Source organism: Falco cherrug, chromosome 13, assembly GCF_023634085.1.
Source record: "Falco cherrug isolate bFalChe1 chromosome 13, bFalChe1.pri, whole genome shotgun sequence".
Lineage (NCBI taxonomy): Eukaryota > Metazoa > Chordata > Aves > Falconiformes > Falconidae > Falco > Falco cherrug.
The window spans coordinates 3,647,870-3,666,819 of NC_073709.1; the positions used below are offsets into that span (position 1 = coordinate 3,647,870).

Sequence of the window (18,950 nt, forward strand, 5' to 3'; positions counted from 1 at the left end):
GGGATAGAGGTCATGTAGGGATGTGCAGGATGAGGCTTGAACCCTCAGAGTGTGTGGCAGAGGAGGTATGTGCAAGGCAGTTCTGCAAAGTGGTATCTCCATAACCAATTATTTAACTCTCTTGAGAAACAGGGAAAATTGTCCAGGCTATTGGCGCTGCAGTGCTTCTCGAACTTGAGCTTGGCTGCTTGTGCATGGTATTGTGTGCTAGGCCACAAAGTCATAGCCTGACTTCAGCTGGGAGTTCCGCTCCTTGTGCTGTGGGTACTACAACGGGTCTCTGAGAAGCTGTAACTGTCTTGGAGAAGCGTCAGGATATGGGAAAGTATCTGTCACTTACAATAGCTTTTCTTACGTGAACTGTAAAAGAATTTGTAGGTTCCAGGCATGGAACTTGGGTGCTAGTAGGCTTGGCAGTTTGTAGACAAAATGTGAACAGAAACAGTAAAAGAAGCAGAAGATAAGAGAAAAATTTGTTCCATAAACCTTGTAGTTCAAGTAGGAGCTGAGGTTGAAATTAAAGAGCATTGTTTTGGGGCCTGCAACCTGTCTTTTCTATAGATATCCTTCTTAAAGGGACTTCCTCTATCAAATTAGCTTTTTGAACCTTTTAACCTCTCCCCCCGCCCCCACTCCCCCCCTGTTATTTAGCCACTCACACACTGGATAAACAGAGTTTCAAAGACCTTTGAAACCCCAAAAGATGGGGACATTATACAAATTAATCCTACAAAGCAAGGTATTTCCTGGGAAAGCCTTCTAAAGGAATTTATTTTTCATTAGTGAGTCCTTCATTACAGGATTAAAAGCTAAGCTCCTTCCTCCCTCATTTCTTCCACAAATTAGGTTTTCATAAGACCTTTTATGTGTTTTTCTAAGTACCACAGATCTTGCCCCTTCTGGCAGAAATATAAATGTTAATAACACTAACTACTTCACACTAATCAACTACGTTTAGGAACTTTGGCTAGGAAAATCTTTGCTTGGAAAGTATATGAATTCCTCATTTTTATTTTTCTTTTATTTTTTTACTATGATACACGAAGTATAGTTGAAAATACACAGGGCCATATAGTAGATTAATTTCATTGACTTCAAGTCAGTCTCAATCGTGCAGAATAACCCTGTTTTGGCCTTCTGACGTCTTGCATACTGTATCTACTACTGGTATTTTGAGAGGGGATTTAACTTTTTAATGAAAACTTGGGCCTGTTAAATCTGCAAATTGGGTGAGTAGTGTCCACATGTGAACACCAGACCCTCTGGAGATGCTCTTATGTCAAGACTTTCCAATATGGGGCCAGTAAAGGGTCCTGAAGAGGGAGAGTGTAGCAGATTGCCCTGACTCTGAGGGCTCAAAGTTGGCATAAAGGAGTTTGTCTCTTTTGCCTTCTTTTCTGTTCATGTACTACTGTAGAATTTGAATGCTTCATAGTAAAACTTTTCTTTAGCAGATAGGCAGGGAGATGTGTATCAGGTCGAAAACAAAAAACATCTGCTGGAAGATTAATGAGAAGATTATTGGCCAGGCTTTTTCCAGTTCATTATCTCTGCCTTCCACGGAAGTCGTCACTGCAATCCCAGTGATTTACTATGGAGCAGAAGGGAGTCAACGAAATAGGACTGAATTCTCCATCCTATGAGCTAGACCTCAGGGTCCAGTCGTGCATCTAGTAACTGCATGCAGGGAAAAGCTTCTATTCTGTGATCTCTGAAAGTGTATGGTCACTATTATGGTACTGTGTTCTCTTGTTACAGATGTCTGTGGAGACTTCTGTGCATGTCCAGAATTTATGAGGAGAAAGGTAGAACAATGGACAATGACTAACTGTAAACAAAAAGAAAGGTCAGCCTTTTCTAGGCCCTTTTCTTTCCCTGTGAAGGTAATACAGGTAACGCCTGTATTATGTCGAGGTTGTTCTATAATAACAGTTAACCTAATACCATTCCAAACTTCCTGCTTTGCCTCATCTGGTCTCCAGCTGAACTGCAAAGAGAAAGAAAATATAAATAATTTGCTAAAAATACTCCCAGGAATAAAGTCACAGGAACATGAATACTCATTTTTATCAAATCAGGTAGATATGTGCAAGATACACCAAAGCTGGAATACTTAAGGTTTAGCAGCCTGACAAATATGCATGCTGTGGAAACTGCTGACAGGTGCTGAGCATTTAGGATCCAAGGGCTTACCCTCAGCAGTGACAAAACATGCACAAGAAAAAAAGGTTTGTGCTTCAAATGGAAGTGTAGAATTCCTGATAAGAAAATGTCTGATTTCCTGTAAAAAGGGTGATTTGTCTTGTCCATATCTAAAAAAACCCCAGGTCGGTATGTAATGTTCTTACAAGTTTCTCGCTTAATGAGATAATTTCATCCAGTGGTAAGATTTCATTATTACTTGGTTTAGGACTCTAGAACAAATGGAAAAATGAATAACAGTTAACCTGGACTTTCTAACAATTTTGTTAATCTTACCTGATTTTCTAGACCGGAAAAACATGGTAGTGGAAATCAATCTTTACTTACAAGCAACGGATGCAGTAATTCCTGGGTAACATGAGAACGTACAAGTAAAACTAAAAAAAGATGGTCCCTGGTTCAAAAACTGGAAAGTGGGTGAAGAGCTGATGAACAGAGACAGTCGTATGGCAAGTCTGGAACATTGAGTTGAACTGGAAAGTTCACCAAATTCAGTCCTACTGGACTCATGCACACCTACATGAGTACATGTGCATGTTCAATATAAACATTGGGAAGAAGTGAAAATTTGCTTATTAAGAGGCATAATTTAGAGAGCGTGTCAGCATGATGAACATAAAGACCTAAACGACCTGGAAGTCTGTAGTAATAGCGCTGTATGAGGTCTTCCCAGAAGAGAGAGAGAAGTGTTAATACTGTTGTTCTGTGTGCTGTCTGACAGTTGAGAATGTACAAGGTGTTCAAGAAATTGAAATGGAGCAGGTTTTTTTGGGATGAGTATGATAATCATGGGATGCAAGAACCACATATGGGAGAGGAGACATAACCTGTCTTCTTTTAAACCTATTCAGAAAAAAACCAAAAATATTAAAGAATGTCATTGTTATTTCTGCTTGTGTTATAGGGGTAAGTGCTCAGGGTCACAGCAGAAAGAAATAACTAATTTTAGCTAAAGGATAATAATTGGGTAAGAATGACTGGGGCTTTATTAGCCCAAGAAATTGATCACTCTGAAAATGAGATGGCTTTTGACTTTCTGGGCAGTGAGGCTCTGGCATGGCAGGAGTAGGACTAGTGGGAAAAACCTGTAGTATTGTTATTATTGAGGTAGACTTAGTGAATACATAAACCTGGGATTGTATACCAGAGTTGCCTGCAATAGCAGGTTTGTTTGAATGATCAGGATGTCCTATCAACACTGTGTTCCTGAGGCCCTAAAACAATTTATGCATATTGCATACGAAAATAAAAATAGGTATGCACATGACTTAACTTACAAACAAAAGTGCCTGAGAGGCAGCCCTGAACTGACACACACACACACACTGCTGTAGCTACACACCAGGAAGTTACTGAAGGAAAAGCTGTGATCTTTGCCGAGTTCAATAAAATCTGTTAATAAAAGACAGTTGTATGTAAGTAGAATTGATGTATAGAATAAAACTAGACAGGAAACTTTTCAGAGAGCTGATCCACCTTTTCCATTGAAAACAGTGGAAGAAATTACTACTTTGAGAGCTGGATGAGTCAGACTGGCTTTCCATGGCACATTTGCATACTGAGTGACATAAGGCCCAGTTTATATGACAGTCCTTCAGGTACAGCAATAAGACTAATGATATGTTTCAGTATGAAAGTGTGCTGTTGGAAACTTAGAAGTTCACACTGTTACTGGTTCTTTATCCGTTGAATATTTTGAGACAAAAGACCTGAGTTGTTGGTATATGAAGTTGATTTTCTTGTCTATGGTTTCAAGTCACTGCATACATAAAACTTTCTTATCAGAAAATAGCATTTGGTTTTGAAGGACAGGACTTCTTTTTTTTTTAAATATTAATGGCATATTTCAGTATCAGTTCTGTTTATAAAAGTACACTTCACTATTTCCTTGAAATTACTGATCTGGCTAGGTGAATGTTTTGTAATAGAGAACTTTTTCCTTTTGTAACTTAAGTACTTAATTGCTTCTAATTAGTTTCTATTGAAAAGGAGGCTTGGATCAAAATGATAAGAATACAGAGGAAAGGATGGAAAAGACAATACAATAGTAATGCATATTATTAGCATGTCAGTAGTATGATCGGAGATGTCATTATGGGGTGGTATAGGAAAAAGGAGTAGAAGTCTGAGAAGATCTGGCAAGAGTCACAGAGGGGCAATTGAGGGATTCTGGGAAAGATGGCTAAGATAAGTTGAAAGAAACCACTGGCAACCAGAATCAGAAAAAACAGTATTTGATGAGGCAGTAGTAGACTTCACTAATCAGTGTCCAAAGCAGCTGATAGGAATAGCCAAAACCTTTTAAATTGGCAGTTAGTGCAAGTCATTAGCACTTGAGAGTGCTGGCACCATGGCCAGATTAAAAAAGAAACCAAACACCAAAACCCAGCCCACAGAATTAAATCAGGAATAAAAAACTGAACAATGTTAAAGAATCTCAAAAACAAGTAATCTAGTCCAGGAATTTGTATCAGTTTTGTGCTTTCAGGATCACATAGTAGATGTGAATGACTCATATTCTTAATCTAGAGGAACCAAGAAATTAACACTTTAAGTGCGACTTTTTGTAGAACCTGACCTTCATTTCTCTAGTATGACTCAGGAGTAACTAGAACAAAATGGGTGTGAATGGGAACAGAATCTAATTTTTGGTATTTGCTGAGACTTAAACCCAGATTATACCAGAATAACTGCACTGAAACCTTGTTCTGCTTTCGGAGCAGTGAATAATATCATCTAGAGGTTGCTGACTTCTTAACCAATATGTTTTTTCATTTGCTTGGTGTAAATACATTTAACTATTGTCAGTGAGTAGAGTACATATTGGTGTAAAAATTTCTTCCTTGTCTGGTTATGTCTTTCAGCCCAAATACTTACTTTATGTTTGTATAAATATATATAAAATTTTAATACTGACTATGCACAAGAATTGTCATCAGAGCCATTATAATCTTTTTCAAGTAAACACTGCTTATGTTCATCAGTGGTACAATAATCTGCGACCCCATTATGCAAGATTAGTTAGCTCTGATGTGAGGTTACTAAAGGAGCCAATGTACTCTATGGGAGCAAAAGACACCAGGACAAAACAGGTATGAATGATTTGCACTTCCTCTTTCAATATTGTGTAGATATGTATGTGGCATGAGAAACCCATAGTAAAAAAATTCTACACATCTGAGTGAGACCATCAGCCCTAGAACAATCCATAATTAAGATTTAAAATTACTTTGGGACTTCATGTAGCCACAGAATTTATTTCCTCGGAAAGCTAGTATTAGGTGTCAGAATGGGCTTAGCAGTAGTGGCAAGGTTTTGTTGTAGTGGATAGTGTTCTGAGGGGACACTTTAGAAGCATTGTAATAAGAGCAGCTTTGTGTTTAACTGTGTATGTGCAATTTCCTCTTCCTTCTTCTGCTATTAAAGCATCATTGGTGGGCAGCTGAGGAGTCCCACATGTATCGTTATATTCCACTGAATTACAGAGCACCCACAAAACTAATCTTCAGAAACCAGACTGTGAGTTGGTTTTGCCAGCTGAGTTCAGTCAGCAGCAGCCTTCATGTGGAATAGGTGAGAACCCTCGGAATTTTTCTCCAATGTTAGCTAACGTTACCTGACTGGATTGCACTGTATACACTGTCAAATAGTTGTTATCTGCCAACAGATTCCTAAGGTCTGTGCTTTGGTTTTGTCGGTATTCAGAAATTGCAAATAACATACATTTTTCTAACTACACTTTATGGGGAGCGCTTGTCCGCAGATATGATTTTTGTTTCCTTGTAACAGTATGTGTTAAGAATTACCATACTGATATCACTCAAGGTGTTTCCTTCTGACTATCTGCCATCTTGAGTAAATATCTATAAAAATTGAATGTCTCTGCTAGCAGATTTCACCTGTTAAATAACCCTATATTAGTAACAACTGTTTTCTTCTGGTATGTAAAAACAAACCTTTTTGAGTTACCACATGAGGAAATACTTCTATTTTAAAAATCTCCATCTGGAGGCTGTAAGATTGTAGGACTCTTCCTTCAGCTGTTTTAATGTATAGGTAGAGATACTATTTTTGAGTGTTTGAATTCTGCTGTCAGAGGACAATTGTTTGCAGTGTCCACTTTAGCTGACAGAATGTCCTCCTGCCTGAGTGCTTGCTTTGAGCTGCTGCATTGCACTTTGCAGCACAGACTAACACAGTGCTAGTGAAGGGCTGTCTCAGCAGGGCTCAAGGCAAGCAGAATACATTCTCTTGTCCTTTTTCCCAGACACCTCCAAAGCAAATTAATGAGAGCAAGTCTAGACCAATTTTTAAAAAACTGCTCAGACAGGCTCTCCCTCTTGCTAGTGTTTTGTCAGTATAATGACTGGCACTTTATTCTCTGTAAGTAGGGTATTTGGGGATCTAAGTCTTCTATAAAATCAGACTTACATGAGGGGGAAAGACTCATCTAAAAGCATGTCTGTAACAGGTGAGCTAGCGGACTGGCTGGAAAAGCAGTACTGGTTAAATGTATCTCTTTATGTGCCTAGTAGCAGTGTGTTATCAGCAAGTGAACTCAAACTGCTGCTGCTGTGATTTTCATCGCTTATTTTAATGAGAAGAATTTGCTGCAGAGCAGCTGCAATTCTGCATTTCTTAACTCCACGCATATTTATTCTGAGCCAACTGGTTGATAAGCCAACACCCTCGCTGACTGTGCCAGGAGGATCAAAAGGGACTGCTGCTGTCACCAAAGGATTTTCCAAGAGAGCAGCATGGCAAGCATGTGACTGCACTCTTGAAGACTAGAGTGTTATGGCTGAACTGCATTGTCTTCAACTAAAAAAAAATTATGTGGATTACTTTTTTTAGTGCCAGATAACACTTTGAAACACAACAGCTTATACTCTGTTCAAGAACCCAATGCATTTTCTCAGTTATGAGAGCCTGATACACTTGACATAAGTATAATGCTGCTCTGATGCTCTGAGGTGCATGGTTACTGTGAGGTAATAGGAAGCTTAGATTCTGAAGTCTGGAGAGAGGCTCCTCCCTAGCTGGCAATTTCAGAACAATCTGAGATGTGCAGGAAATAGGGCAAAGATTATGCAGTGTTAAAATCTCTCCAAAAAAAACTTCAGCAATTATAGGGAGAAAATAAGGGAGAGGAAGGAGGGGAGATGTTGCCTTGAAGAGAGGGATAATTTCTTGTCTCCCCTGGACTAAGGACTGGGGTTGCTGCTTCAGGGCTCTTTCTCTTTAGTAAATGATGAAGCAGATTCATTCTGCAAGACACCACAAAGCCAGAAGCAAAGGTGATGCTGCCTGGGTAGACGCTGGAGTTCCCAAGGTCTCTGGCAGCAAAGGGAGGGCAATGGCATTTGAAGCAAGTAAATTTTTTTACATTACAGCAAGAACTATTGTGTGCTGGCTTGCTTTCCTCCAGAGTGGGAGGGGAAAGAGAATGGCAGTTGTTTCTTTGTCTCTGCTAGTGGAGGAGAAGAACATATTAAAATGTTATAATACAGATAGGCACAAATCTTTCAACATATCAGGCTCTTGAATCTTCAAGAGGTCTCCATCCAACTATTAGCATCTAGGAATGAAAGTCAGAGATAATAGTTAACTTATATGTGTGGGTTTTGATATATACAGTATCGCTTGGTGTTAAGAGATCAAATGAGTGTTGTTTATAGCCTAACTGCTGCAAGTTTTTCAATTGTGTAGACCATTTTGCATCGAAACCATAGCCAAATGTGAGCGAGTTATGAAACAGTGTTTTAAGATTTACTGCATGTAGCTGAGCCTGTGTAGTGGAAAATAAAAAGCCACATTTGGAACCCTGACAGCTTTTGCTAAATGCTGAGGAGAAAGGAGAGAGACACAATTAAGGAATTACTTTCAGTTTTCTCTTTCTCTCTGCAGCAAAAGTTAGAGCTGTGCAGAGACGACTAATGAAATTTAGGATGACTTTTGAGTGTGGTAGTTAAGTTTACCTGAAGGATCCTAAAGCCTGTGACACTCTTCTGTGTGTTGTGTTGCTTGACTTAGTGACATAAGCATGTGCTGAACACAAATAATATGTACCTTTGTGGCAGAAATCTTTCAGGCTCTTCTAGGAAAGATCTTGGCTCTCTTGCCTGTTTGATGTTGGCCATGTGTCAAGGCAGATGGAAGTGGCCTGTAACAGAATGCTGTGATCATCCATCTGTGTCCAAGGAAGGAGAATGCTCTGAAAGGCAAGCCCTTCCCCTTGGCGACACCAGTTCACTGGTCCTAATATGACCCTGGTCATTGCTCCGTGGCTTTGATCAGTGATTTTTGGCCTTGTGGGAGCCCTTAAATAGACTTTTTGTGTCTCTGGAGGCTGCAGCACTACCCGTTTAGTAGTCTGGAGCCCCAGATGGGAGACTTGTGGAAGGCTTTCATAGAGGTACTTACAGAGAATACTTGGGGAACCTGTTCTGTTGATGTCAGCCGAACTGCAGGACAAGTATCATTTTGTTAAGTTCCAAGTGGCTTACCCAAGTGTTGTTTCCCATTGAGAAAGTTAAGATAATCAGGTTTATTAAGAAAGAATCAAAATAATCAACTGAAAGCAGCAACACTCATACGGTTGGTGGTTGGATCCTGTGCTGTGCTCCATCTGTTGCTGTGAAGCAGCTTGAGCAGTCTGTGGCGTGGGCTCTGGGCAGCGCAGGTGTGCTGTAGTAGCTCCCACATAGCTTCATTCCCCAACAGGCGGCGTGGGGGCATGGTAAGGGCAAGGGGTTATGACTGATCCAGGTCATTTCAGTTACTGCAACAGCAGAATGGGGCTGCAGAAGACTTGTACAATCTACTCAGATTTGTACCCTGAACAGTCCCAGGAGCAAGAGCGAGTAAAGGGCACCCTTGTGCTCTTTACTCCCTCTGCTACAGTTGAGCAATGCTCAACGCAGCTGAGCGTCTGGTCCTTCCAGTTACAGTAACTAGTCTATGAGAATGTTCATACCAATTAAATCTTATCATCAAATCATTCTGTTCCATCACTCCACTTAATTAGCCATGGTCTTTGGTATCTCAGAAATGCTGTACCATGCCAAATAATGAAAGTATTCTTTGTGTCGTACACACCCAACAACTGCCTGTCTGCCAGTTAGTCAGATCAACAAATATTTCTCCTGTGCCAGAGTAGTATCTGCTGGAAAACGTAATTGCCCACTTCTGGTTTTTCAAACCAAAATAAGTTGGAGGCCATGGTCTTTTCATCTGGGAAGTCAGCTTTTGTTACAGGAAAAGCAAGCTGGTTTCTCATCAGCTGGCTTGTGGGTTTTGTGTGACTCATCGCCGTTTATGCTAACAACTAAAACAGTTCCTCGAGTGTTATTTGTTAATACAGCCTTTCTATTTATAAAAGATAAATTCAGAAAGACTGTAAAGGAATACTAACTACTAGTCAGTAGGCAGCAGCAGTGGATCAGAGCTACTACTTAGGTCCCCATCTGCAGCAGGGGCCATTGACGTTATGAATGTACGTTAGGTGAGGGTCTGACCTAATTTTATTTTATATGATTGAAAACATCCAAACCCAGGCAGATCATCAGCAAGAAAGGGCCTGATTTGGCAGCCTGTGCTCTAAATGGCTAGAATTTTTTTCTGTTCTCCTTATATTTGAGCAGCTCTCATGAGCAAGTGTGGATGGGGAGCGCCATGGCCTGCAGAATGCAGCCTGGAAGAGCTCATCAGCAAATGGTAGCAAGGGGATGCATTAGAAATACATTCTCAAAACAATATAAGGGTTAGTTACCTGCTACCCACTGATGTTGAGACACATTTTCACTGCCAGTGAGAAAGTGGTTACCAACCTACCTGTGACAAGAAGTCAATTTATTCAGTGGAAATATAATCTATTTTAATAGCACCACCACAAGTCTGTGCTATGCTATCTGAGGCATTTGTCAGATGTGACAAGGCACTCGGCCTATTTTTGTCATGCAGCAAATCCTTTTTCCTATTTTACTTGGGGCTAAGTCCCATCCTTAGATATGAGCTCACTCCTCTCTTTCACTTACATGGAAATGTTGGGCATATGAGTGAAGGCAGAATTTGGCTGTGATCTGAATAGATGACATCTGTAATCTTCTTGCAAATAGGGGACCCAAAGGACACAAACAGGTGCTGATAAACATCTAGCCTGCATACATGCATTTGTAAATCCTACACGGTGCTCATCTGCATCTTTGAGTGCCTAAATACATTTAAAAATCTGCCTTTGAGAGACTTGTGTGTGTTATTGCAGGAAGGCAATACAGAGGTAGAAATTTAGTCTGTTTCTTGATTGCCTATGTATAGAACCTTAATCGTCATAATAGTCTTCCTCTTGCCAAAAAGCCCCATTGGTGGTTTCTATCTGCTATACATTGCAGCTAGGTGTGCTTCTGCCTGCTTGTCCTCCATGTGAAGGCCTCTCTTGTTCTATAATCCATAGAAGGACTAATTTCAGAATTCACATTAACACGAAATAGTCAGTCCCAACACCAGTAGACTTCAAACATTCCCACAAGCCCCTAGCTTTATTGAAAGCAATGGAAAAGTATACGTTCACCTCCATTGAGCTACAACTTCATTTTCAATTTGTGGGTCTGTTCCTGGGATGCAGAACGCCTCTGCCCAGACTAACTCCAAAAGTACCACCATCACTAGTGTTTATCAATTTAAAAACCCTGACCTTTGCTTTCTTTTCACTTATACTGGCAGTTCTTTAGGAAGTTATTTGCCTTTCTTTTTTCCCTTTGCTATCCTTTGTTGTATGAACCCAGAAAACTATTTGAACTAGACTTTACTTGCATTCTCAGCAGGAATTTCCCTTCCTGATCTGTCTCCAGATCAGCCACACAGGTTCAACAAAAATCCCTGATTTTTTCCTCATGTTGCAGCCCTTCTGTCATTGTAACTTCTTTGAGACAGATGGGCTGCTACTGGTGTCAAAAAATGTAATCTATGGTCAAATATTCACTATTAAACCTTTCCCCTTACTTTCCTTGCTGAGACAGCTAACGTGGAGATTTTCTGGAGTCCCAGGGATGATTAGCAGCTGGCACGGCCTTACTATGCAAGCATAATTTCAAGATTTAGCTGCTTTTGCATTAAACTTGAGCAACATCAATGCTGGTGTGTGAAACAGCCTTGTACAGAGAAGGAATCAAGCTCAGGGCACACTGTGGCTATCACCAGATAGAGGCTTTTTTGCTTTCTAGGGTGTGTAAATATCATTCCTACCCTTCACACAAGGCTCTAGGGATCTTCTATTGGATAATAAGTTTAAGTTGAAATAATGAGCCATTTTGAATGATTGATGGGGGATGTTTGCACACACCCAGAATATGTCATTCCCAATGAAAAGGAAAGCAATTGTTTCCATATGTTGGCACACTTGTGATCTTGGTGTTGAGCCAGTTGTCTGGCTGTGATCAGGCAGCAGCATCTAACAGTGATGGAAGATTATACCTTGGAAGTGGGTGCTAACTTCAGGCTGTATTCCTTAAAAGGATATAAACTCTGAACACTTATCCAGGATGTAATTTATGGTTCCAGTATGTTTTGACTTTACATAGATGAAAAAATAGTCCTTTTGTGTATGCATATATGCATAAAAATTCCTTCTTGCTCAGCATCCCCCTGTCGTACCCCCCAAGGAATCCAATAAAACAATAGCTGGTGCTGTTTTATGTGCTAACTTAGCTGCATGGGCTATTGCCTGCTGAGGCCTGTAAGGATTCCCCCTTTTCTTAACACGACTCCTTAGAGGTGTTTTAATAGCTAGATCTAGTTTTGTTAAGTTTCTCAGCTGGAGTGCAGGCTCTTTGAATGGATCTTTAGATATGCTGTATACCTACTAAAACCATCTCTTTGGGATTTCTTTTAGTTTTGGGTTGTTTGGGGTTTTTTTTGTGTGTGTGTTTTTGTTTTTGTAGTGTCAAACTAGTTACGTATTGCTACACAAATAGATTACTAATTTTTAGGCTTCAGCAATGAGGTTCCTCTATGCCAAGGCCCCAAGCTAACTTCTGTATCAAGCACAAGTATGTACCCGAGGGAGGTGGTAAGTTAAAGATTGCTGGAAAAGGGTATTTTTAATATGTGAAGAAGCCACCAATTTAAAATACTCTGCAAGTTCCCCAGGTATCTGCAGTTCCCTGAACCACCAACAATGGAGCAAAGCTGTCTGATTATGATCCAGCCAATGAAAGATCACTGCACCCTTCCTGAAGCGTCTCCACCAGCAATACAAAACCTGCAGTGGATGTTGCATATGTGTGTCTGTGACCCCGTTTGAAAAACATACAGGCAGGTTGTTAGAGGCACACAGACTTCTTTCTGTGTCACAGCCAGGCTAGTCCTTTTGGAAAATCTCAGTATAGAGTTCTAAAAAAAATGCATTCTTTCACTCCCTAAATTGTGAGCAACTGTCAAGCTTTCAATTCTGCAGCCAAAAAACCTTTGCAACTGTGAGACACAGTGGGCAGAATCATTCAAACCACTGCAGCAATGCTAATTCCTCTTGCTGAGAATAACAAACATATCAAATCACTCTTCAACGCACATTAAATCTAGGGAAATTACTAGATTAGCATTTTAACTCTAGGAATGTTTGCAGTGATATCATTGGAGCATTGTGGGGATGTGTATTGACCACCCTTATGATCCTCATTGTGCAAGAATTGTACATGTATGGAGTGAATGTCAGAACGCTTATCGGCAAGGATGTGCGTTTCTTCCCAAGATGACTTGCAGTGCTGTGGAAGGAAAACACTACCATGAAATCTGTTTTTCTCCTTTTCGGTCATGTGCATGGGTGATTTTTTAGTTATTTATTGGAAATATTAACTCATTCAGGCTCTCTGCTGGAATATTTATGTAAGATATTATGAATAGATTTCTGATACCTAAAATTCCACTGAGAGAAATGAGCTAATCTATTTTTATAGAAAACAAATGTGCAAAACTAGTGTGCTGAAATGTATTAAGATAGATAATGTATTTGAGAGCTAACAAAACTTACTGAGTAATTTATTAAGAAAATGGGTTTGATCGTCTTTGCAGGTGTTCAGATACTGAAGAGAAAGTCCCTGCTACTTTTGTGAACTACATGCATACTCAAAATTTCGACAATGGCATTCACATGTGGTTTTGAGCAACTTTAGATTCTAACTCATGTCTGAAGAGTGGCATTTTCTATGCAGCAAAAGTAGAGTCTGCGGAATGGATAGCAATGTTGTACATGCAGCTACTACCATGGTTGATATAAATATATTTCTTACCTCTGTATTCCAGTATGATAATTGGAAACTAGAATTTCTATCTAATTTTATTTTTCACACAAGGTCTTCCTCAATTTCATATATAGATTCAGTTATTAAACACCTGTGATCAGTAATCAGATAGGCAGTTTATAGTTCTACCAAAATACACTTCTTTATCTATACAAATAAAGGAGAGTTAATTCTAAACATATATAATTAATGCACAGAAAGTTGTAGCTAGCTCCAGGCATGCTTGAAGCCTGTAGAGCTCCACGAACAGCTACAAATAAGTCTTTACTTGTTCGTACTTTTGTAGGAACTTCAAAAGTTATGTTTGCACTTCCAAGCTGTAAGTATTACTATTCCCCTTCTGTAGCTAGTGAAACCGAGGCGTGAGATTTTACACATCATTGCCTGGGATTGCTTGAACATTGCTGAGTAGAAGATGATTGGCCTAAAACTGCTGGCACTGTACTTGAATGTAGATCTGCTCTATCTTCAGAATCACGTTAGTACTAATTAACCACTTCCAGCATATTAAAGGTCTTCAGTATATTTCTCACTACTAGTCCTGTGCTAATGTAGCAAGCTGCTCCATGTTAATTACAACCTCATTGAGGCGACCAGTTTGTGAAAAGACTGGGAGATACATATCACTTAGTGGTCTGATACTCATTCCCTCCTAGCCTGCTATGTCTGGCAGCCAAGCACTTAAGCACAGGCTGTCAGTTAAGTTGACCTTGAGGAACTCATATTGCTGACCTCTGTTTCCCTATCTTCTCAGTGGCGTATCTTGTTTGCTCTGCTATTACTCTAACAAAGGACTTTAGGTTTATCACACTTAAAAGACCTGATCTGGCCTTTGCTGCTCTAAGGGGCCCGTAGACCACTATTTCTGTACGATGCTGCATGTTACCCAAATAAATGTCCTTAAATTAGCCAGTTCAGTTATTAGGAGCAGTCTGGCTGTAGCAGCAGAGAGCTTGGTGTCAGCTAATTAATATTCCTGTATGTGTTTTTTGAGAAAACATGCTCTTTGGATGTTATTAATTATCTAGTTGCCTAGTTAATAATAGATACCTCTCAACATATTAATGGAATACCGTTATTGTCATATATATTTTACAAGAAGAGTGGGATCTTTCAGCTGATGTAGGTCTTGGTCCAGCAATGGCATAGCAGTAAGCCAGCATCTGTTGATATGCTGCTAGTTGTGTCATAGGGATGCCAACTATAAATTTACCGTATTCAAGCTCTGCTCCCACATTCAGGGTTTATGTAGAGTGTTTTGTGTCCTAGTGACTCCCAACAACTTTGCTGTGTTACAGCTGTGCAAATGGAAGTGCAGTGGCCTACATTTCAACAGTGATTAGTGAGACAGCCTGACCTGCTTGAAATGCTCTAAGCAGCCCTGCTTTTCAGAAAGCTTTGAGCGCTTGTTCACCAGTGAATCTGGTTTTATACCATGCCTCAAGCTGAAAATTAAAAATTTCTAGTAATTTTGGAGACTTTAATACAGAGTATTTAAATTGTGCTGGACATTTTTCTTCCTCTTGTGCCTGGATGTGTCGTGGTTCAGTGTAATGGATCAGTCTGTGTTTCATTAAATATTAACAGTGAAAATTTTGTTCATTTAGAGGGCAGTACTGTTGTGTTAGTAGATGGAAAATTGCCTGGAAGACTGCTGATAAAGGTGTAGTGGCAACTGGTACTGATGGTGCAGTTTCTGAACCGTCCTGCAGAGGGGACAGGTAATATGAAGTAAAACGTCCATGAGAAAACAAGAAGGAACATACTGTAAGAAGTATTCATGCACCTGCCAAATGATCCGACAGGACTTTCCTGTCCTGTGCTTCAAAAATGATCGCACTGAAATGCTGCTCCAAAACGTGCCAACCTGGCCTTCGTCTTGACTCCTGTAAAACCGCTGCTCTGAAGCCACCTCAGCAATGCTGTCCCTCAACAAAACTGTTGTTTTTGTTGAGGGACATGTGCGAGCACAAACATGAGGGACATGTTTGACATGTGCGAGCACAGCTGAGTATCTGACTCCTTTGTGCCCACTTCCCCTGGTGGTAAATGCTGTGGTTCCACTTGTCTGGCATGGAAACTTGAGCAGTTCAAGAAAAGCAGCTATCACTTATCTTCTGCGCAGCATGTAGCGTGTTTGTGTGGGCTACCCTGGACCATGTAGTTCAAGTGCTTCCTAACGATATAATATTTTTCAATTCCGTTTGCAACTCCTAGAGGCGTCCGAAGGTCTTCCAGAGGTTTTACAGGAACAGACCTCCTTTAGCCATCAGTACGATGCCAGAGACTCTGCTAATGAACCCATTCAAGGAAAGGTAAGACAATGTGCATCCTGTATGATTAATAGCATTCAGGAAGGTGGAGGAGTACGTTTATCCCAGAGCTTCCGACTGTCTGTTTTATATGAAGATTTGTTGTCGGATGCTTTAGAATTGTTAGCAGTTAATATTAACGACGTGCTCTTTTGTATTACTTGTACATGCTTTGTTTTGGATTCCTGTGTATTGTAGCACCCAGGCTTCCTGTAGTTTTGATGAACAATAACCTAATCATAAATCACATGATTTGGATTTCTAAAGAGTCTGTTTATGCTGTGACTTCACTGAACCTGACTGCCTCTCTGTGTGAAAAAGCTGGGATGAGTAAGATTAGAGCAAGGGCTAATGTATGAGGGCCTGTTTCGATACAGACTCTTTTGCCAGGCCTTGCCTCTTAGGGGTTTGTATGTATGGTTATGCGTTTCTTATAAACCAGTAGCTTCGTATAAATAGGGAACTGATCCACAGACTCTGATAGACTTAAAGAAGATCCAAAATATGGGGTTCAGTTGTGAAAAATATTTTGAGAAATGCAAGGTATGTTTGTTTGCATTTCTATCTGTTTAAAAAAAAAAAATCTTATGTAGCTCTGATGAGCAAAATAATTCAGGATGCAGCCGTAAATCTCCTGGCCTACAAAAGCAGCAGTTCAGAATTGTATCCATAGCAACCCATGTAGCAAGAAATGAAATCTGATATGAATAGTCTCGTACAGAAGAGCTGTATGCAAGTCACACACTCTCTGAGGCAGAGTGGTTGTGAACCACAGAAAATAAGATGCGTTTTCTTGTTGCTTCTTTCCAAGTATTCCTACCGTGCCCCATTTCATGAATAAAATGGGCTGACAAACCAGCTATTATTCCATTGCCTTCAGCTATTCGGACCTAGGCCAGTGGCCAGTGGAGAGGCCGAGAAACAAGCGTAAGCTTTGCCAGCACTTGAGCTAATAAATGAACTCAGTTCACAGCTGCATCTACGAGCTGCTTATGTTCCCCTGGTTAATGTCAACCTTGTTTCCCCTTCCAGCGACATGGAGCTTTTGTGTGTGCAGAGATAAAACCAGCAAGTGGTCGATAGTTCCTAAGGGAACAGAAATATTCCTGAGTGCTAGAGGGTCATGTTCACTAGAATGGCCAAAAACAGAGAAAGGAAGCTCAGTGGAAAGCCGAATGACCTCACCCAGTCTCTTCCTGCAGAATTCCTAGGAGACAGTAGGCTCTGAAAATCACTTATCAAAACCAGACGTCAGAGAAATAGCCAAGGCATACCCCAGAATTCCTGTGAGAGGACACAAAAGTTCAGGCATTTCTCAGACAAGCAAGGTAGATGTTGACTGCACTGCTGGGGAGGAGTCCTTTGCATCCTGCAATGAAATGGCCTTTGATAGATGAGTGAGGGGGTTACCTACGGTATGTAAAAACATGCAGACACTGATATCACCATCAGCAACTGAAACAAACAGAGCCTAGAGTCACTGTTAGGCCATTGCATTTGCTTATTCTAATATCAATAACACCAAACACAAGCTGACACCAGTGAATTGTTGGAGGGAACACAATACTTCTTTGACGTACTAACAGCTGCACTATGCTTTGATGTCTCTAGAAAACTGTATGTTTATCAGAGTCTTTTTTTGTTATGGTGAAATTTCACTGTCTTCCCTGGAGCCCTCTTGATTCTTTCTATACATTCTACGTAAGATGATTTTTACATTAGTAAATACTTTCAGAGCTGCTGGTTAGAACTCACTGTAATTCATGAAAAAGTACTTCATTTTTCAAGCCAGTTGTACTTGTCCTTTTATTTTTTTGCTGGTTGCTAGGTGTTTTATGTAAATGGTTTGTATTTACACCATCTCTTTGGATGCTGCAGTGTGAAACGTAATTTTGCATGCCATGTGGTGTCAGCTTGTGATAAATGGAAGCCATTGTTGCTTCCATAGGAAACAATGACAGCCAAGAGGGACAATTTGCTGCAGTCCACAGGAATGCAAAAATAATATATCACTGCTCTCTACAGCTAATGAAGAGCTTGAAGCAAGCCCTTTCGAGGGAGAATAGAATGCTTTTACATAAGATTTAAGTCTATAATTTTTTTCATATTAGAGCACATTAAACAAGAAAACAGCTAATTTACTCTAGGCTTTCCCTCCATAGGAAAAGAAAACAATTGTTCAAGAGACTGAAGGACAAGTTTTACTAAGAATATTTCTCCATTATTTTTCCCTGTACTTTTCACTGGTATTCACAACAGATTTTTCGCTGTATTCATGTGTCGGAGAGATTCAACGTTTTAACTCAAAAATTTAACTTGCAGCTTTTCATAAAACAGACAAGAGCAAGTTATTTCCTGCAGCACTCAAATTGGCCCCTCTGACATGCTGGAGCAGTTCATGTATGCACTTTGCTGCAATGAGAGTAATGAAAAATCAACTGTCAGCTTTCTGCATCAAGAAAGACATGTCCTAACTATATATCATTTTACTAGACTTACACATTTGGTAAGTTTTTCTTTCAAGTACTGGTAACAGAATGGGAAAATAATCCTTGAACGTTTTGGGGAAAATACTTGAGATAGTGTTTACTTAATGCTTTAGATCCTGTGTTACAGTCAAAAGGAAAACACACCTTTATACCACATGCTGTGATAGTTCTTAGTTTTTCTTCAGTTGACGAAAAATGTATGAAACTGCTCTAATTTAGCCCTCCCTTGTGCAAACTCACCTTCTATTTGTATCGGTAAAAACTGAGCGAGATTACTAGCTGCACCTCTTCGGTTTCTACTATCATTGCCATATTGATAGTACATTGGCATTTGTAGATCAGGTCTTGCCAAAATGATCAGATATGTTTGCAATATAGTCGGGATTTTCCTGATCCTGTGCGTTAAAACTTTTCATTTCTCATAATGAGCTGTAAGTTTTTAAAGTAACTTGGCAAAGTGTGGGGAGTAGAAGAGAGGGTAAAATCAGTAAGAACTAAAACACTCTGTACAAACACCAACGCAGACATTAGGCACAAGGAGCCAATCCTAAAACGAGTAACAGCCTTTTGGGACATCTAGTACACTGTAAATAAACCTACTATGTCAGACTTCAGAGGTCATCCCAGTAAAATAAGAATACCTTAGTAAA

The 18,950-nt window shown here is 40.0% G+C and overlaps 1 protein-coding gene across 1 annotated transcript; it reads left to right on the forward strand.

The window, feature by feature from the left end:
- The first annotated feature begins 3,175 nt into the window (after positions 1-3,175).
- C13H2orf73 (chromosome 13 C2orf73 homolog) lies at positions 3,176-17,957 on the forward strand. The gene is given in 5 exon segments (XM_055725992.1): positions 3,176-3,245; positions 5,650-5,775; positions 15,717-15,814; positions 16,844-16,883; positions 16,886-17,957. Coding segments are annotated over 5 exon segments (657 nt in total). The 3' UTR covers positions 17,209-17,957.
- The last annotated feature ends 993 nt before the right edge of the window (positions 17,958-18,950 follow it).